Source organism: Culex quinquefasciatus, chromosome 2, assembly GCF_015732765.1.
Source record: "Culex quinquefasciatus strain JHB chromosome 2, VPISU_Cqui_1.0_pri_paternal, whole genome shotgun sequence".
Classification (NCBI taxonomy): domain Eukaryota; kingdom Metazoa; phylum Arthropoda; class Insecta; order Diptera; family Culicidae; genus Culex; species Culex quinquefasciatus.
In genome coordinates this window covers 173,900,170-173,921,637 of record NC_051862.1, presented here as the reverse complement: position 1 = coordinate 173,921,637, position 21,468 = coordinate 173,900,170, and the positions used below count along the sequence as shown (strand labels likewise).

Below are 21,468 nucleotides of genomic sequence, written 5' to 3'. Positions count from 1 at the left end.
TGTGAAAACGTCAATGTTGCTTCAACCGATTAAATATCCATTATTGAGTCTGAACCACATGTTAACCTAAATATGTCCGAGTTTGTAACACCTGGTTACGAAACATGTCGAAGGTGAATGGGCTGTGCATGCACTCCTGTGACGATACCATAAACTTAACGGTTTGCAGAAACAAACATTGCGAAATCGATTGATTGGTCGCGATTGGAAACACGCAAGCCTGCTTCCCAACTGTGACGATCAAAATTGTGCCACGCGAAAAAAGAAAACAAAACTAGGGAGTTGTGATATTGCGCTGGGAACAAAAGTGATTGATAGCTTGTTTGTGGGTTTTCTTTCGGTTTGCTTATCTTTATATTGATTCTGTGAATAGTTCAATAATTGCAATAATGGTAAATATATGAATCTGGTAAACTTTTTTGTTTCGTTTTAAACATCAGTTAAACGTTGCAGTTTTTTTTGCTGACACTGTCGCGCTTTATATAGCTTTTTCATTTCTTATAAGTATTTGCCTTGCTGAATCTAGATTAAAATGATCCCAAATCGTTTTATCTATTGAACATCATGCACGTCTAAAAAAGAGTCAAACAACTAAATTAAAATGAATGAACAAATGTATTGATTGCTTGCTAAAAATATCAATAAAATGGAAATTTCTTAACGATAAATCTACCCCCCCTTTCCCTAACGAAAAGTTATTTTTAAAAAAGAATCCCGAAAACTATCTACTCTCGTTTGGATTTTCCTGTTTGCTGCTATTTTTCAACACGGAAAATTAAAGTCTTGTTTTCACGTAATGCAAGTTTGATTTGCTTGTTATGGTTTTTTTTTTTCTTTCAGTTTACCTCTTTCACTTGGTTTCTGTTTCTCACTGACTAATATAGGCTTGGTTTCGTCTGTGGTTATACAGTTACATACAGTATGTAAAAAAAGTATTTACACCCCTTGGGCACTATGCACATTTTGTGATGAAACATGTAAAAAATTTAAAGTTTGACAGGAACCTAGTACTACGTTTTGTTCAGAAACTCATGCCAAACATTTTGCTACAAAAAGCTCATGAAAAGATGATTTCTATAAAAAGTTATATAACAAATACTATTACGAAAATAAAAAAGGTGCAAAAAAAGTTTGTACACCTTTCGAAAAATTAACATAAATAATGTTATTTGTTGACAAATCACCATAAATCCAGTCTCCCAACTCCAAATAGGCATCCTTGACTGATTAAAAGAAGAATTTTTATTGAATATAAAGTTTACTAACTACTTAGTATAAAAGTTTATATAACTCTGGAAATTCTATATAAAACTTATCTAAACCTAATTTTGCAAACTTTTAATTCAACTAAATGTCAATATATTACCATATAATTGCTAAATAAACATTTTGGAGTGGGTATAACACCGTTTTGGGGGTATTTGTATCGATAGAATAGATTTTTCGTTGAAATTTCGTACCAACCCGGAATTACGTCGTAGGAAAATCCGCCGGCATCCGAACCGGTCCACGATTCACAAGTCAACCTATGTGGAATCGGAAAGAGCATAAAATTTCCGATCTTTTGATACCCATACATCTAGGTTTTCTATAAAACCCACGTTTTTAAATACCTAAGCAAAAACGTTGTTATGGTTTCGTTTGAGCAACCTGCCAAAAATGTATGGAATTTCGTAATTTTTGTTCTCGTGGATCAAACTTACTTTTTGCCCAGGTATTCAAAAACGTAGGTTTTAAAGAAAACCTAGATGTTTGGGTATCAAAAGATCGGAAATTTTATGCCTTTTCCGATTCCACATAGGTTGACTTGTGAATCGTGGACCGGTTCGGATGCAGGCGGATTTTCCTACGACGTAATTCCGGGTTGGTACGAAATTCCAACGAAAAATCTATTCTATCGATACAAATACCCCCAAAACGGTGTTATACCCACTCCAAAATGTTTATTTAGCAATTAATGGTAATATATTGACATTTAGTTGAATTAAAAGTTTGCAAAATTAAGTTTAGATAAGTTTTATATAGAATTTCCAGAGTTATATAAACTTTTATACTAAGTAGTTAGTAAACTTTATATTCAATCAAATTCTTTTTTAATCAGTCAAGGATGCCTATTTGGAGTTGAGACTGGATTTATGGTGGTTTGTCAACAAATAACATTATTTATGTTAATTTTTCGAAAGGTGTACATACTTTTGCACCTTTTTATTTTCGTAATAGTATTTGTTATATAACTTTATGAAATCATCTTTTCATGAGCTTTGTAAAATGTTTGGCATGAGTTTCTGAACAAAACGTAGTACTAGGTTCCTGTCAAACTTTAAATTTTTTACATGTTTCATCACAAAATGTGCATAGTGCCCAAGGGGTGTAAATACTTTTTTTACATACTGTATATGTATACTAACTAATTGTTTTACAGTACATTTATATACTCCTTTTTTTCTTCTAATCAACTAAATTTAATATCACAAGAAATGACTATTACCATACTAGCTAACAGCTATCTGACCAAGAAACTTCCTCGTTGGTTATAGAAGGGTTGTGTGTGTTGTGTTTAGTGTAATTCACTTCTTTCTTTTTCCGGCTTGTTACTCATTACAGTCAGACGACCCACCACATCTAACGTGTTGGAAAGTTGCGAAAGGAATGTGGAATAAAATTTGTATTTTTTTTTTTGTTTACGTGATAGGTACGTTTAGAAACAATTTGTGGGTGAGTGTGAAAAGTAGAGGAAAATTTTACGAACGATTGTTTTTTTTTTCTCTCTCTGACTGATGGTGATCGCTTCTCGAGTGTGGTTTGAATGGTTTCGTAGGGGTGGTAAAGTTAAGTGCTTGAAAAGGTATATGTAAGACTGGACGAAAGTGGTAGACTTTGTGAATCGATAGGTGCAAAAGGATTTCCCAGCGTGTGTGCGATGCATTTACACCAATGAATGCATGTGGCGCGCAACTGGTAAACTGAACTATGTGTTAACGTATATTTAAGAAAACACCGATTGATTTACGATTGCTTTAACACGAATGGTGCATTTGAACGAAATTTTGCATATTTACACTGAAATGGCACGTGTGCTTTCCAACTGACCTGCGGCGATTACACGTGGAAAATGTTTTGGAAATTCAACATCGCAACCAACTTGATTTTCAATAAATTTGTTTCGAATATTTTTTTAACTTTTAATTTTTAAAGGGTTGGAATGGATGGAAATAAACATTGCTTTGCATGTTTCTATTGTGAAGTTGACTCAGGAACACGAATTTGATATAATTATTATCAGAAAATTGAATCTAAGGGGACCGCGAGCAAAAATTTACACCTAAAAAATTCACTGAAAGAAAATGTGTCTATTTTCAGTGTTAAACTGCCTACCAAAAACAATATCAGTCTCAGATAGTAGTCCCAGATGTCCCCTCCAATCTTCAGGTCGAATCGAGTTGATATCTGGATAGAACACTTTTTTATTTGAGTTTGAAAGTTGTGCTATTTTTTCACCCGGGCAGACGGTAATAACAAAAATAATGCCAATTCAATAACAAATACTGTTAAAATAACAGAAAGTGTTATGGAATCTTCTTGAAAAATTCATTTTTGCATAAATGTTTAATAACAGTTTATGATATCATAACAAAATTTGGTATTTTTTTTTTTTTTTGTTGGGTTGAGACCACTGCGACCATGACTTTGATCTATTGCGGTATACCCATTTTATTATCGCAGTCTTCAGGATGACACGTTACCATTTAGGGTGACTGTCATTGGCTGACGTTGCGGTATGCCCCATTCAGGTATAATTTCTAAAATGAAATCAACTACCTTACTGGGGTTTTCTTGCCAGATCTCTTTAGGGCTTAAAATAGGCCTGTTAAGAATCTGCCTTCGCCTTGCAGATAGTGCGCTGCAGTTGCATATTAGATGTTTTGATGTTTCGGTTTCACAGTCACAGAACCGACAGATATCTATTTGACAAAGACCTAGCTTTTTCAAATGATATCTAGACGGACAGTGTCCTGTTATAAGCCCGATATAGATATTTAGATATTTCTTGTTCAGATTGAGTATTTTTTTTTGATTTTTGAGTAGAGGGAGTGATGAACTCCCTAGATTGTCTCAGTAATTGTGTTTTCGTCCAGTTTGACTGAATCGTCTTTTCCTCATGTTTTACAAACTCCATTTTCAATACGCTTTTTGAGACCCCGCAGAAGGGTTCTGGGCCAATGAAGTGCCCTTCTGACCCATTTCTAGCAAGAAGGTCGGCTTTTTCGTTTCCATCTATACCCCGGTGGCCCGGAACCCAGTACAGATGTACTTGATTTTTAGATGCTAATTGTTTTAAAAGTTTCCTGCATTCCCATACTAGCTTAGACTGGCATGTTGGTGATTTTAGAGCATTTAACGCAGCTTGACTGTCTGAGAAAATACAAATTTTTGCAAGTCTGTAATTCCTTCTAAGACAAATGGATGCACATTCTAAGATAGCATAAATTTCTGCCAAAAATACTGTTGTGTACTGTTTGGTATTGGTCTGATATTGGTTGAAAGCCAAAACAACATTGGAATAACATTTTTTGTTATGGAAGAATACCTCCAACTGTTATTGGGATGATCGGATTAGTTGTTAAAATAACAAAAAATAATAAAGATTTGTTCAAAAAATAATTTAAAATGTTATTAGTCTGTAACAATCCAATAAAAAAAATAATAACATTGAATAAAAAATCTTGTTATAAATAACATAAATTGTTATTGGCCTAGTATTTTCAAACATCAAAAATTGTTACTCCCGTTATTTCCGTCTACTCGGGTAACCCTTTAGATTTAACCAATTGGGATGCTTCACCTCGTATTTTGTTGCATTTTTCAAGCCCTTTCTGATGCATTTTGAATTTCAAAATTTAATTGAGTTTTGCCTAAGCTACAGCCTTTTCAAGATGTTTAACGTTTTTAACCTTCAAACGTTGTGTCCCGATTTGCCCAACTTCTCATTGACCTAGAGTGCTCATATTTTGGCCGGATACTAGTTCTATAAGTAGAAACATTCCCTGAAAATTTCGGACAGATTGGTGATTTCCAAACTACGTCTCATGCAAAGGGGTATGCCCTATTCGTGGACCCGCTCTCAAATTATCTAATGAGTATGATCAATATATTTCAAAACATAAGCTTGAAGGTCTCGGGACCAAAGCACCATTTTAATTTTTAAAACGTTTAGGTTTTTTAATCTATTAACATTAACTATTTTTCCTACAAAGAAAAACTAATCATCATTTATTTGCGTCCATTAGACTTTTAAAAAAATTACTCAGTTTTGAATAAGATTTTTCAGTGAAAAGTTTGTTTTCCCGCTTTAGTTTGTTAAACTCAAAAACCAGAACAGTAAAATTTTCTATACAAGTGCTGAAAAGTTGAACTCAAATGAGTGGCTCAATGAACTTTTCAGCACTGTTTTTGTGGTGATTGTAAGTAGCCCATTTCATCACTATAAAATGACAGGAAATGTAAGTATTTTCAAAACGGAATTGCAAAAACATATCTCAAAAGTATCATGAATCTGTTGAATTCCGAAAACATTTTCCATGTGCAAAGAACTATTTTTATTTGCGTTCCAGTTATTGTCCGCAGAACCTTTTACAGTTCAATTGGATTGTATCCAAGTTTCCTAGAGCACAATTTCTTACAGTAATCAGTTGAAATTAAAAGAAATAATTCGCATCGCTCAACGGACGCTTTCCTCAGACTGCTTACTCATACAGGCTAACAACACGGTGGGTGAATTTGCTCACAATATGCTCTCGCGGTCGGTGCCCTGAACCTTTGCTTCACTTCCAAACAATGTTGAGGGGAGATACAAACAAAAAAAAGTAAACAAATCAAGATCACAAGGCCAATTGCGTTCACCTACGCTCGATGTTGGAAGAAAAGCTCCAGCTGAAAGCAGCACACATACACGCACATGCACACTTACACACTCACATGATATGCGCGACGAACGAATGACTCAATAGGTCGTCAAAAAACGCCAATCATCCACCGCGGCCGGCAGCACTAGAACGGATTCTCGCCGCAGCACTGTATGCAGTCCATACAGTTGTGCTATCTTTTGCCGTCGGTCCCGTTGAGCTGCGCGTCGCTCAGCGCCGTCAGCTGATTCTGCAGCGAGCGGATCGTGTCCATCAGGGTGCGCTTTTCGTCCTTGAGCGTGCTCACGTCGTCCTGGGCCAGGTTCAGCTTCGTGCGCAGTACCTCGTTCTCCTGGCGGACCTTTTGTCTGCGAGAAAAAAAAAAACACACACAAGTGACTCAACATGTTGACAAAAAGTGTTCCCAAGCTACTTACACCGTCATTTCGGACAGCTTCTCGCTGCTGGTCAGTTGCTTGCGCAGCTGGTTGTTGTCCAGCTTGAGCTGCTGCATGACGAGCTGCAGCGACAGCACCTCCCGATTGCGGTCCTTGCTCGTGTCCACGACGTTGTCCGGAGTCTTGCCGCTAGCCTCTCCCGTTTTATCCAGCGGCTGCAGGTAGAACACCCCTGCGTCATCCCGCGTCACATACATCCGCCCGATGGCCAAATTCATCGGCAGCGTGCCGGGCGAGGTTATGTTCACCGGCGGCCTATCCTCGATCAGGTTCACCTTGACGTTCTCCAGCAGCACCTCCATTGGAATCGGGGTCGGGATAACCTCGTCCTCGGCCAGGTCACCCAGCCCCACCACCGTACTCATCGACATCTGCAGGTTGATGTTCTTGACCTCGACGTTCAGGCGCCGCTTGAACCAACTGCCAAGCGAGATCAAAATTACTCTCAAGTTCAACAAACAAAAGGCTCACCAACAATTTACCTCTGGATGGACTTTTTGTCGGTGATGCTGAGCGAGTCAGCCGGCAACGTGAGCTGCTCCTCTAATCTAATCGCAACACAAGGCGGTGCTTCCGGATTATGCGGTGCAATGTTCCATGCTCTACATCTAGCTCCAAACTTGGTCTTTGCGATGGGGAAGGTGGAGGATGTCGAGTGGTTTTGGTCGATTGTTTGTTGGTTTTTAAATCAATTGCAAATTAAATTGTGTAATTTACGTGTTTGTGTGTGTGTCGTTTGCGATTTGTTAGAATTGTTCCCCGGATGTCATACAGACGGAGCCAAGCCAAGTCAGTCGCGGCCAAAGTTCACAACAGAATGACCGAAACCAAAACGAGAAACGAGAGAACAATAAGAACCAAAAGTTAGTTACCCTTACATAAAGTTGGTTACGAGTTACTGAGAAACGACTTAGCATAGATAGTTGTTGTTTCATTTAGGTTTTATCCGCATAGATAGAGAGAATCAGACTAATATTTTGTGAGTGAACAAAAGTATGTAGGAGATACTTATAAAATATAAAAAAGCACTAAAAATCGAATCATTTTTTAAATTATAAACTATCGACTTTTTCATCTAATCGGGTTTATTTTCTGAAACCCTTCTATTCTATTGAAAAACATAGAGATTCATTCTAATATCCACATTTAGAGGGAGTAAAACACGTAGAGTTCATAAATCAAACTATCAATCACATGCATTCAACGACTCCGTTATCTTACGGAAAATGTACTCATTTCAAGCTTTTAAGCAAAGGCGTACAGTCATCCCACATATTCGGAACACTTTTGTGCTTATTTGTCAATAGGATGCAAAATGCAACTTTTCTGTCGTTCCTGCTATTTTTAGGACCTTCATTTGGACATTCTCTCGCTATTTCACTAGTAAAAATAGTACGTTTTGAACAAAAAACCTCATTTGAAGACTATTTTATCCAGAGCAGCAAAAAACTGCCTCCAAATTGCTTGTTCCATAATTGTGGGATGTTGTTGTGCCTCCCACAATTGTGGAACACCTGAATTTAACTGATATTTTCACAAAAAAGTTATCAGCCATGTTTAAAACATCACTCAGCTTGAGTTTTATTAGTTTCAGAGTGTGAAGTAATTTTTGTAAAAAATATGTACTCCTGGAGAGAAAAAAAAGTTTGTTTACATCGTAAGAATGGAGTGTTACGAATTTGTGGATTTCAAGGGTCAATGTTTTTCTTTAAAAACTTGATCAAAATCAAAATCAAATTATTCGCTCTACAGCATTGCCTTGGCGTTCTCGATTGCGAGATTCCTACTCGAAACTTGGTGTCCGAAGGCTTGATTGTTGAGGCAATTGCTAACCTCTTTTTACACCTAAGCTTCCATCCACCCCGGGATTCGAACTGACGACCTTCGGATTGTTAGTCCAACTGCCTACAAGCGACTCCACCGAGGCAGGACCCAGGGAGACGACTCCTACACCTGGACTGAGCTAACGACCTAACCTCTAGGTTAGACCGGGGCCAACATTTACTTCCCTGTCCGACGGAAGGCGTGATCAGACAAATCTCGTCTCAAAATTTGCCACCGGGACCTTCTGGGATCAAACCCAGGCCGACTTGGTGAGAGCAACCACCCTACACCCTACACCACGGTCCCGGACACTTGATATAGAACGTAAAAATGTACAGCCGGTCTATACATCAATCGGAAGATCGCAAGAAAAGCTTTCACATGAACGAAAAAGCAAATCATTATGTTCAATTATCGATTTTCTATGATTTGTTGAACATTGGCAGTTCTGTAAACTGTTCCGATTTTGAGGGATGACTGTACTATTAAAGTCAGTTTTCTGCCGTTTTTCACTATCGAAACGATATAAAAACCACTTTTGTTTTAAAATCTTCGATTGACTTCTTCGACAAAACTAAGTTTGTCGATTTATAATTGAATTTATGTTCTTTTTGACAAAAAATGTTAACCCGATTTTTAAAGGCAATTTCGCATAATATTTTTACAAATTCTTTTCTAAAAAATATGTTTCATTGAACGACGCCGAAGTGTTGCTAGGGCCGAAGATTTGTACAAAGCTCCAGAAAACTCCAAACATCAATACCGAATTTATTTCAAAATTAAAAATGAAGATAATTCATTTATTGACATTTCAAAATGGCGTTTTTTCATCGTTTTTTTTTACTTTCGTTTAAATGGTTCGATTTTTGTTCCCTTGGGAGATAAATGTTTGTTTTGGGCGCTGCAAATATCTAGGAGACACCATCCACTACGACGCAGGCCTGATAATTTAAATAAAATTCATAACCACACTATCTGAAATCATAAAAATAGTTTTTAAAACTTCACGTTTGAAGATAGAGCTTTGCAGCAAAGCGCTATCTCGTCATCCCTAGGACATCTTACCTAAAATATTGAATATTTCGCCCTTTTGAAATGTAAGTCTTGATTCAAACAATTTCACATTGAAAATTGTATCATTAGATGCTGAGGTATTAACATTAGAAAATTCTGGAGCAACATTTGAAAAGGGCGCATAAGCATTTTGACAGCTGCAACAATTTTGCAATTTCTCAGGCAATAGGCAACTATTTTACAAAACCAAATACCTATGTTCAACGGTAGCTGGGGAGCCCAGCTATTGTTTCCCACTTTGAATTTTGGGATGAAGTTACTTGAAGCTTGAGAAATTGCAAAATAGTTCAACCTGTCAAAATGCTTATCCGCCCTTTTCTCGTGTTGCTCCAGAAATGGAGGATGTTTAGGTGAGGCTTAGAAAACATCCATTTTCCTGTTTGTTTTTCTTTTATCCGCTGTATCTTAGCAACCACGAAATTCAAGAATTTTTTCTGATTTTTCTAACAAAATGTTTTCGAAAATTACTTGTGGGCATTATTATATGATAAATCTAACTTCAAGTGACCATATTTAAAAATTGTTGACTGTCGGCCACCATTGCTAGTACCAACCACTAGTGTCTTCCTTTTATCTACAAGGACATCGCCGCCCTGGGCTCCTAAGTGTATGAAAATATGGCACGGAGCGACGGCGCCGAATACCCATATTTACACAAAGAATTTTAGTGCGCCCGTCGCGGGATTCGAACCGGCGACCTCTGTAATTTCTGCGACCGAAAACATTGTTCCACCTTTTTTAAAAAGATTGCCTCCGCGAAATTTTCGGAGATTTTTTATTACACTCGAAAAAAAAAGTTGGAACGATGTTTTTGATTGCAAAAATTACAGATCTGATCAAATTAAGTTCTGCAAAGTTCTAGAATCATCTAGACATCCTAACAAAACATTGGAAAGAAGAATCATCTTGATTGGTTGAGTTAGGCCCAAGAACCAGCGAGTTGAAGTTACCGTTCCAACTTTGTTGGAGCCTTGGGCGTTGGAATGTTAAAGGGGTTTAGTTACACAAAGTTTGAGCCAAATCATTCTATACAAAAAATACTAGAATTATCAAACAACGCAATTTTGTACGGATTCTTAAAACATCGATGTTTTTATTTCACTTTTTTTTCAAATACTCAAATTTTCATGATTGGGATTTCATATTTATACTTAGTTTTTGGTGTAAAATACAAAAATATTCACAAAATAGGCCTCGTAGCGCGGTGGTTAGCGGCTTCGGCTGCCGATGCCTAAGTTGCTATGGGGCGCGGGTTCGATTCCCACCTTATCCTCCTGGCCTTCTATCGGATGGGGAAGTAAAACGTCGGTCCATTTGCGTAAAAGAGGTTTTGGGTGACTCACCACACATAACCTTCGGACGCCTAGAAATGAGCAGAAACTTGCAACAGAGCCCACAAAAAACCCGGGGGTCGTTAAAGTGGATTGCTTTGCTTTTTTTGCTTTTCTTAAATACAGTTCCAGACTCGATTTTACAAAGGCCATGAACAAATATCACTTCATTATCTTATTTATGATTGTCGGACTAAAGTTTTACCCCTGAACTACTGTAAAGGAATTTATAATATTTAGATTCAATATGGCGGTTTTTTTTTATGGCGGTCAAAATGGCAGTGATGAAATTTTTGAATGCAATAGCCAATCAACTATTAGGATCTGACTAAAATGGTCGCAGGTCTCGATTTTTTTTTTTAAGTATGAAATTTCAAAAAATACGATTTTTTTACAAAGAGCTTTCTCCAAAGGACTCTATGCTTGTTTGAGCACCTTTTTTTTGTTCATGATTCGATTAACCGAAGTCGCATACAAACCATCGGTTAACCAAAACTTCTGATGATCGAATCTGAACTGTATAGGACTCAAATTGGGTCCCAAAACTAGGCTTAAATGTGTGATATTATTGTTCATACCGGTCAAGCCTAATTTCTGAGTACAATGGCCCTTTGTACGACCGCAAACGATTTAAAAATCCACATAGGGCTTTAGAACCCTATTTTCTTAATTTATAATATCAAACGACGCGATTTGACACAAAATACAATATTTAAAAAATATATACTTAACTTTTTAATAGGGTCCTAAAGCCCTATGTAAATTTTGATGTACAACGATTCAAAACACGCTTAAAACCCATTTCTGATCACTTTTTTTATTTTAATGCTAAAAAAAGTTGACGAGACAACTTTTTTTTATGAAAAGAGCTGTCAAGTAGGACCTTTTCTGTTAAAAAGGACCGCGAGGTTAATTTTTCAAAATTGATTCAAAAAATCATTTTAAACTCTTTGTTGTCGTAAAAATGATCATTGTACTCAGAAAAATAAGCTTTATCGCAGTAAACAATAATATCAGCAATCTAAGCTTAATTTTAGGACCCAATTGGCAACTTCAATGATTTTAATGTAAAATAATCTGTTTTCACATATCATCGTATTCTAAGACAATCATAAATGTTAATGAAGGAGCTATTACATTATCATCGTATTCTAAGAAAAATCATAAATGTTAATGTTGTGGCGACTGGAATTGCGGCCCCTTTCTGGGTCTACGCCGCTGGACTCGCACTTGGCAGCATTGAGCTTCTACCTTGCGACTGTCAACACAGCGCGTCAAGGGAAATGAGAGTTGTCATTGTTGTTGTAAATAAATGTTATTCTTGTTTTTTTTCCTCATGTGTTTTTTTATTCGTTGGACGAAACCGTCTTGTTTGTCCTTTTAATTTGTTAATTGTTTATTATTACACCCCCACGACCTGCAACTCGACCACCCTGCGGGTGTCGTCCGGAGGGTTGTAAATGTTAATGAAGGAGCTATTACATTATGGCAAACAAGCAAACAAAAACTCGCAAACAACGCAAAATGTCAAAATGTGCGAGTTTGTTTGTTTGTTTGTCGTAGCGTAATACCCCCTTGAGTATTAAGAGCCGCAATATGTTGTATAAAATTTCACTTGTTTAGAATTTCAAGTGTAAAATATTGAAATTATCATGAATTAAATTTTCTATTGATTCTCAAAACATTTGAGTTTTTATTTGCAAAAATACTCCAAATTTCATAAATGGCAACGAAATTGTTTCGCTTGGGTCGATATAATAATAATAATGGATTTTACCTATTGTTTTTTTTTTTTTTTTTTATAAGTCTGGTACAAATATTTTTAAAAGTTTTTGTCACCCCCCCCCCCCCCCCCTTCAAAATTGGCCCGAAAAATCAGGGGGCAGAAAAAATATTTTTACAATAAACTTAAAAATTTCAATGAAAATTCAAGTGCAACCAGCTGAAATCAAATTAAAATACATTCTTCTGCGTTTAAAATCATTTTTAGCATGTTTGGGTTTATTAAAAAATCACAAGATTTTTTGAAAATTTTCGATACAAAATCTTTTTTTTCGATACAATTTTTGTTTTTGTCAGATCTTAGATTTTTTGAAAACTAATGATTGTAAAACAACTGAACTAGTGTAAAATGCATTTTAAAACACTTTTTTCATTTAAATGTGAAGACTATGGCTTGTTATTTAAATTTTTATATTTTTTTATTTTTTTGCCCCCCCCCCCCTTGACCTCGGCCAGGGCCGAGGGACAAAAACTTTTTTAAATATTTGCATCGGCCTAAAAAGAACATTTCGATAGTAGATAAATATGTAAAACAAAAATAAATTCTGTAAAAGTGACGAAAGAACAAAAAGTGCTCAAAGATATTATTTCAATGCAGTGCAATAGTTTCATTAGGGTGACACAGAATTGAATCAAGCAAAACTGTCAATGCAGTCAAAACTTGTGGAAAAAGTATCGGGGTGAAAGTGTGCGCAAAACGTGTGTCAGAGCCGTGAAGAAAACGTGTCGTTGAATGTGAGTAAAGTGGGTGTTTGCTGGAGGGAGGGTTGCTTGCTTGTGTTGTTTGCACATTGAAACTGTGTGGTGTGGTCGGTGGAAAATTCACTATCATAACCAATTATAGAAAGCGGAAACGGACACACCGAAACAGAAACATCAAAAGTTACATCGCAAGGGGGAAGAAAGGGGGGGGAAGTATTTGGGGGTCGCGAATCTCTCAACGGTGAACATTCAGGGAAAGTTTGTATGTACAGATATATTTGAGAATTATACATTCATATTTCACCGGAGCAGAAAAACCGGGCAACAATTTACGGAAAATGCAGAAATTATGAAGATTCTTTTGTTGCTTTAACTTGCTTTTTGACAAAATAATAAACTATTCTCTCTGTTCTCTCTCAGTGACGAATAAACTTAACAACTAAAGATTACGCTCTATAAGTAGGTAACAAGTGAAACTCATAAATACCTTCGATTTATGCTGGCCGTTCTGTGAATGTGTGTTTGTTTGTTGTTGTTTTTTTTTATTTATTTCGTTTCGATTAAGATTGTTTTAGTTGCGCGCACAGACGATACCACACGCGCACACACACACGCACAGAGAATTTGTGATTTTTTGTTCGATTGGGGCCATTTTCGATTAGTTTTTTTTTTCGGTTGTTGACGACATCGATTGATAAATAGACACGACACGCACACATACAGAGACGTTCAGTTTCATTCAAATTTGGTTTTAGCGGGTTTGGTAGATTTTTTTGTTGTGGGTCGTTTCGTTTCGTTGGCCATCGAGAGAGTGTGTCGCGCGTTGCATAATGTTGGGCGTCGAGTTTGGGGTTCGGTGACCGTGATGTGATTTTTTTGTTTGATTTTAGGTAGTTTTGTTTATTGAGTATTTGGTTTTAAGTAGAAGATAGAGAAAGCATGCAAAAAAAGAATAAAATATGATTGCAACACATTAACACTTTGATATATATGAAAGATATTTTTTTTGGTTTTGGTTATTGCTTATGTCTATCTTGTATACGGTGATGGGAATAAAAGTATAGAAAGAGTTTTATATAATAGAGATTGCGAGTTTTAACTTCTATCGAGATTGAAATAAGATTTCATATGAGCGTGATTCATGCCTGATTAGTAGAAAAAAGTGCAATTCGTCAATTTTCTCTACATACGAAATCTTAACGCTACGAGATTATATGGTTATCGTGATTTGATTTTGAATAATAATAGACGAGTAGAGGTTTGGAAACAATACATGGGGATTATTTACAAGGTCCAACATAAAGTCGAGAGGCATGGTGGCGACTGCAACACGATTTGTTTTTTAAACTTTTGATAAATAAAACAGTAGAAGAACGTCTTTGTCTCATGCAGCACGAAACAAAGACGCTTCCCTACTGTGCGACCAGATTAAATTTCATTTTCAGAAGCGATAAAGCAAATCACATTGAGATCGGTTGGAAAACTCGACAAACGGAAACGGAAATTAGTTGAAACCCAAAAAGAAAACAGAAATCAAACCAAGGAAAGCAATTTTTGTTCAATAGGAAAACAAAAAATCAAGAAAGAAAAACAAAATCGAAGAAGTTAAAACAGAATCATGATCGCGCACTTTGCTGATGATTTTTTGTGTGGTGAAAGGAATCGGAAGTTTACGAACCTGGAACTCGTCCCACGGAATGGCCCCACACTCGTCGCAGCTGATCGCGGACACCTGCAACCGTAGCGACGAATCGTTGCCGACGTTTTGCCGTATCACTTCCACCGTTGTAAGCCTAAAATGAGGAATGGAGACTAACAACAACCGTACAAGTTCATCCTGATGATTATTGCACTCGATCGTAATTTCTCGATCCACGATCGAGCATACGGAAATTCTGAAGATTTACAAATTGTAAAAAGCTTCATTATTGTTGTAGCTGTTGCTAAGCTACAGTGAAAGACAGTTTGTTACTGAGAAAACTGTTTATTCCGTCCGGCGTGTTGGGTGGTCGGGAACGAACTGTGCTGGGAATGCTGGTAGTTAGCTTGGCCTACTACATCTCCCCCTTTAGGAGATTCGGCGGACGGCCAATCTTCCTGCTACTGAACTGCTTCATCGGTGGACCAGTTTCCGGTTGTAGCCGTTTCCGATCGTCTAGCGGCGGCTAAGCTAGGTGTGGTCCGCGATCGACGTATGACGGCTCGAGATGATTCTTCAACCAGGCGATGTTTGTGGGATGATCTGTAATCGCTTTTCCTCCTTCGGCGAGATTTTTGAGACCTCTTGCAGCCGTTGGAGAGATGCGATGCTTGATCTTCGTAGAGAGCTTCCGGAATGTCAGCAGGGCCATCAACCAAGGATGAGGATCCAGATGGCCGGCGTTGGCGTAGGAACTGGTGTCGGCAAGCTTGATGGAGTCGCTCAATGCCGGCGACGGACGATGATCGGGTCCGGGAACACTGTCGGAGGGCTCCGTGCGGGGATCTTCGTAGGTTGGACTTGAGACGGCCAGATCGACGGGTTGATCTGGATCGATGACGGCCTCGTTGTCTTGCGGATTGTGTGTGCGAGCGCTGTGTCCAAACGGTTCCGAGGATGCTTCCAGATTCTTGGCACTCAGAACTGTCTTGCAGCGTCCAAGCGATTCGTGGTGTTGATCCGGATTCATGGCACACAGCGTTGTGTCGGAAGCAGTATCCAGCTGCATCGGTACGGTCGTCCCGTTGAGCGCGATGCGGATGTGCTTCTTCTTCTGCTTCAGGTCCGTCTGCACGACCTGCTTGAGGTTGGCCACACGGTGGCACTTTTCCGTAGCGTGGTTCTCCGGTGCGCTAGACACAGAGATGTGTGCTTCCTCCTGGGGCTCGTTGTTGGCAGGTTCGGAACTTGGCGAAACTTGAAATTTCTCCAACATCAGGTTTTGCTTTACAAGGAGCGCGTCCAGCCTGAGGATAACTTGCCGAAGATCCACGTCAGACATTTTCCTGGGGGGCTTGAGTTGACTTCGAGAAAGTTCCAGGAAAATTTTCTTCTCCTCGTCGCCAAATGTTGTAGCTGTTGCTAAGCTACAGTGAAAGACAGTTTGTTACTGAGAAAACTGTTTATTCCGTCCGGCGTGTTGGGTGGCCGGGAACGAACTGTGCTGGGAATGCTGGTAGTTAGCATGGCCTACTACAATTATTTTAAAAAGGGCTGAAACCCCGATTTTTAAGCATAAAATTGATTAAAAGGGATAAAAATAATATACGCTTGAAAAAAAAATCATAAATAATTTTAAAATATCAGGAAAAAAGCCAATTTTTTTTTTAAGAATGAAAAGAAAACAACAGATAAAAATTCAATTAAATTAAAAAAAAACCGTTTTAAAATTTATAGAATTAATTAAACTAATGAAATTTATAAAATTATCAAATTTATAAAATTTATAAAATTTATAAAACTTATAAAATTTATAAAATTTATAAAATTATTTTCTCGAAAAAAAAAATTTCGTATATAGGGGAGATGGGGGTAAGACGGCCACCCTAAGGGAGAAGTCTTATAAAATTAACACTACAGATTATTTTGATCTCAAATCAGGTACATATTGTTCTACTAATAGTCCATTATAGAAATGACATAAATTAGTTGGTCTAAAAACCAATTTTCAATACTTTTCAGCAATTTTAAAAAAATAATTGAAATCGTATATATATATGAAACACGCGGGGTAAGACGGCCACCCATGTGGGGTAAGACGGTCAGTGCTATAAATTAACTTGATAACTTTGCTAAATCCATCCAAATACCTACATGATTGGTTGAACAGACTTCTCTGAAAATCATGACTATTTTGGTTGAAAAAAACAAGTTTGCAAATGTGAAGAAAAATGTTATTCAACAAATTTTATATTTTGGCTATGTGAATTTCATGTTATTGCGATCACATTTCATGAAAAACTATGAATTTTCACACGAAAATATACCCAATTTAATGCAAATTAACTGGTTTGTGTATTTCAATTAGAATTAGTAAATCAAAATTATGTAAACAATATTGAATTAGCGACTTTTATTAAAAGTTTGAATGGATTTCATACTATTCAATGAATTTTGCTATATCAAAGTAAGGAATATTGACGAACCGGCAGTTAACAGCATTTTGATAAAAAATTGATAGTTTTATCGAAAGTATGTCAAATATGTCTTAAATATGCCTTAACAGTCTAAAATCCTTCAAAAATGCAACCTTTATCAAACCAAATTTACAAATAACGGGTGGCCGTCTTACCCCCTCGTGGAGGTGGCCGTCTTGCCCCCAAATTACTTATTTTATAAAATATTTTTTGCAAATACCTCAACGCATTTTTTTAACTTTTTCGAGGGACATAATCTTGGGAAAACTTTAATTTAACATGAAAAAATATTTAAAGAAAGTATTACATAAAGTTACCTAATTAAAATGCTTAAGTTGTAAATCATCAAAATTACATCCAGTTTCAAGTAGAAAAAATATTTGTTTATTTTGAGCTATTTTTATACTATTTCAAACAATAGGTTTGGCAAAGGTGACTCCATATGCATTATTTAGCATGAGGAACAGTATTGCTTAACATTTTAGTAATATTCATTAGTATACTTAGTAAAACAGTGGGGTGGCCGTCTTACCCCGCCTGGCCGTCTTACCCCCAGCTCCCCTACTAAGAAATTTTGGAAATTTATGATTGCAAAACAACTGGACAGATGCGTAATGAATTCTAAAACACTTTTATTCAATCAAATATTTTTTTTTTACTTTTTTATTTGTGAATTTTGAAATTATTTATGAAATTTAAAATATGTATGAAGTTATGAAATTCATAACATTCATTTATGAAATTTACGATAGTCGAGTCGAGCAATTACGATCGAGTGCAATAATCACCGTGCCTTTTTTAAGCGACCTCACCTAAAAGTAACCATCGAAACCAGATCACGCCGGCGCAGGCTGCTGGCCTCGGACGGTTCGGACGGCGACGACATGTTCGTCAGGTAGGGATCCTCGCAAACCTCGCTCGCCACCTCGATCGGTGCCACCTTCATGCTGCTGTCGTTGGCGAACGGGTTCAGCTTAAACATCACGTCCATACAGTCGGTTGGCTTCTCCGAGTCGCCCAGCATCATCAGGTAGTTCTCCGAGTCCGAGGACAGGTCGGACTGCACCGACAGCGTGTCGCTCACGTCCTCGGAGATGTTCGTCTTGAGCGCCGAATCGATCGAGGTCATAAAGTTGCCGAAGCCCTTCTTGATCGAGCTGAGGCCGGAGTTGATTTCCTTCGAGAAGGAGCTGGAGTCGGGCCCACCGGCGATGGAGGGGCCGGCGTTGCGACCCTTGGACTGGGACTTGGAACCGGCGACGGAAGAGGACGAGGGTGTTTCGACGGACGCCACGCCGGACGTGGACGACGTGGTGGGAACGCTCTGGATTTGCACGTTAAATCTGCGGGGAAGTTGAACGTTGTTACATTTTGATGAAACTTATCAAGAAGTTCCATTCATTACCCATGGGTATTCGGAACCGACATCGGGCCTTGCGCCTCCACAATTCCTTCGGTCGCGATCGGCGACGGGCACTCCGTGCTGCTAAACACGTTCGAATTCCTCGTTTGGTCCATCGAGTTAGGCCATCCGGAACCTGTTGGTGCGTGTGAAAAGCAGCGTGTAAGATGGGGCGGAAAGAAGAAATCTGTGTTGAACTACGCGAGGCTTGACATGCGCCCTTTTCTAGGATGTAACTCTACCATTAGTAAGCAGATCGTCACCTAAGCTAGCGGAATCGGGCAGCACACTTTCGCCGTCGCCGCCGCTCGACTCCTTGCCCGGCGTTTGCGAAGGCATCACGAGGGAAACTTCCACCTGCGGGATAACACAGCCGACGATGATCGATTTTTCGACGTTGGCCTGTCGAAAAAAGACGAATCGAAGATTAGAAAGAACGTCAATCAACGCCAATAAGTAAAGACTCACCGCTTGCAGGATCCGTTTCGAGTCCAGCGACAGGAACGTGGCCAGCTCGGTCAATTCCTCGGCCAGCCGCAGCAGGAACAGATATTGGTAGTGGTCAATTTGAACGCTAACTAAATTGGAAACATGTGCTATGATGTGCAGATCCGCCGTGTTGGTATCGGCGGCGGCGGCGGCGTTGGAACCATCACCATCTGCATTGCTATCTACCGGGACTTGGGGAAAACTGTTGGGACGCGAACTGGCCGTCACTTTCTTCTTGACGTTCTCGCCAATCAACGGTGGATGGCTTCCGGCGGCGGAACTACGTTTAGACGAGTTGTTGTCGCTACTCTCCTGAGGATAATTGCTACTCGATGGGTCTACTTCTAGGGATCGCCTTAGGTTGCTAATCGACAGCACGAGGCTGTCGTTGGATTTGATTGAATTGGAAATATTGCTATGCCGTTTGCTACTTATTTCGCTACTGCTTCCGTGAGCTAGTCGACCTTCGTTAAATTCACTCGGCAACATTTCTTCTTCGGAGCGTCCGTGCACCCACACCGTCACTGGAACCGCATCCACGAACGTAATTGGCCGGCTTTGACCCACCGAACGTGCCCCGTAAAAATCACACCAAACCGGATCCAACTTTAAACACCACACGTCCCGCGGTTCACTCCACATGGCATACCGAGTCAAATTGGCGAACGCCGAGTGCAGCTGCGGAGAGATCGGTGTCACCCCGGTAACGTCCGTGGCCGCAATATGCGACAAAATCCTGTCCGTAACGATACACAAATCGCCCGGCTTCGACGGAAATCCCGATCAAACACCAAGCTGCCCTCCTGCAACGAAGAAATGGCCTGCGCCAAGTCAGCCCGCGACGCACCCATCTCCCTGATATTGGTCATGGCCACGCGCGAAACCTGCACGTGCATCGACTTGGGCCGATCCCGCTGCATTGGCGCCCCAGTCGAAGCCTCAAACACCACCCGCGGCATTATCACCTCGACCTTCACGTCCATGTACATCAAATTTGGCGGCTGTTCAACCCCGCCACTGCCCCCCGCCGTAGACGGCGTGCTGGGACTGCTCAAACTACTCGCGACGTTATTCGTCCGCAGCAAACTCTCGTGCAGGTTCAACGCAAACGAGCTGAACCACAGACAGCTGTCCAGGTCGAAGTTGATCTGCACCGGGTTCACGTGGACAAACGCCTTCGAAGGTGGCACTGCAAAAAAAAAAAAAATCATTATACCAAAATTCACCTAAATCGAGCCCAAAACTCACGTGGAAACACGAAATCCCCCGGGTAGTAGAAGTAGGTGAACTCGGCGTGCAGCGTTGGCATATCCGGTGGCAGCGAGTACCGGTCTCGATCACCTGCGAAGCAAAGTACACACACAAACACACGTTGAGAAATTATAAGATCCGCACAACTCTGCTCACATCCCACCCCACCAACATAGACGAGACGACGAAACACATAATCGAAATCATAACTTTGCTTCCCGTTTCGTGGCATCTAGGAAGACGATACAGGGCAGGGTGGCCACTCAAATTCCATTTTAGATTCCGAAACGAACTTTCTAAGTATTTTCAGTGATTTGATCTAAATTAGACTGTGTAGAACTAGGGTTTTTATCAGGGCTGCGGAGTCGGGTCATATTTCAAACGACTCCGACTCCAACTCCGACTCCGGCTTTCTCAGATTAGCCGACTCCGACTCCGGCTCCGGCTTTTAACAAATGGTTGCCTCCGACTCCAACTCCGACTCCGGTCTACCAACTCTAGCCGACTCCGACTCCAGCTTTCAACAAATGGTTGGCTCCAACTCCACATATTTTTGAATGTTTCAAAAGTTAGTTAACTATTATTAGTTAATTATTTTTAATATATTGATAAATAGGATTATTTAAATACTCTCTAAGCGTCATGTTTTTCTCAAGAAAAATAAGTTAAGTAAAAGTAAAGTAAAGTAAATAAACGGAAAAAAAGTTTCTTGGTTACAAATTTTATACGTTATGGAAACAGAAATCCAAAAATATCTTCAGTTTTAGAGGCATTTTGAGAAGAACAGTTTTGTAAGTAAATTTGGATTTATTTGCTTAACCTCAAATTTGAAAATATTTTTTTCAAAGCTAATAAATTTAAATAATAAATTGTTATTATTGAATGAATAACTAAAAGAAACCTGGCCTTAATGATCTTTTGAACAATAAAATTCAATTTGCTCACTTTCAGGCTGACATTTGTAAGAAGCACAGTGACAGGCACATTGTTTTTTAAATGACAATTTTAATCGAAACATTTTTTGTTTTTTTCTTAAGACGTACATGGACATCACGCCTTGGCTAAAGGAGCTTATTATTGCAAATCAATGTATCTAAACAATTTCATCGTGGAAAGGACGCTTAAGATTTCCTTTT

At 38.9% G+C, this 21,468-nt stretch overlaps 1 protein-coding gene across 1 annotated transcript in view; it reads right to left on the bottom strand.

The window, feature by feature from the left end:
- Positions 1–5,284: 5,284 nt before the first annotated feature.
- Positions 5,285–21,468, bottom strand: part of LOC6033105 (UHRF1-binding protein 1-like) — a 49,709-nt gene continuing 33,525 nt past the window's right edge. The window contains 11 exon segments of the mRNA XM_038258502.1: positions 5,285–6,271; positions 6,341–6,781; positions 6,844–6,986; positions 13,562–13,582; positions 14,753–14,867; positions 18,003–18,533; positions 18,596–18,728; positions 18,835–18,994; positions 19,061–19,866; positions 19,869–20,270; positions 20,330–20,422. Coding sequence (XP_038114430.1) covers positions 6,049–6,271; positions 6,341–6,781; positions 6,844–6,986; positions 13,562–13,582; positions 14,753–14,867; positions 18,003–18,533; positions 18,596–18,728; positions 18,835–18,994; positions 19,061–19,866; positions 19,869–20,270; positions 20,330–20,422 — 3,068 coding nt within the window. The 3' untranslated portion in view covers positions 5,285–6,048.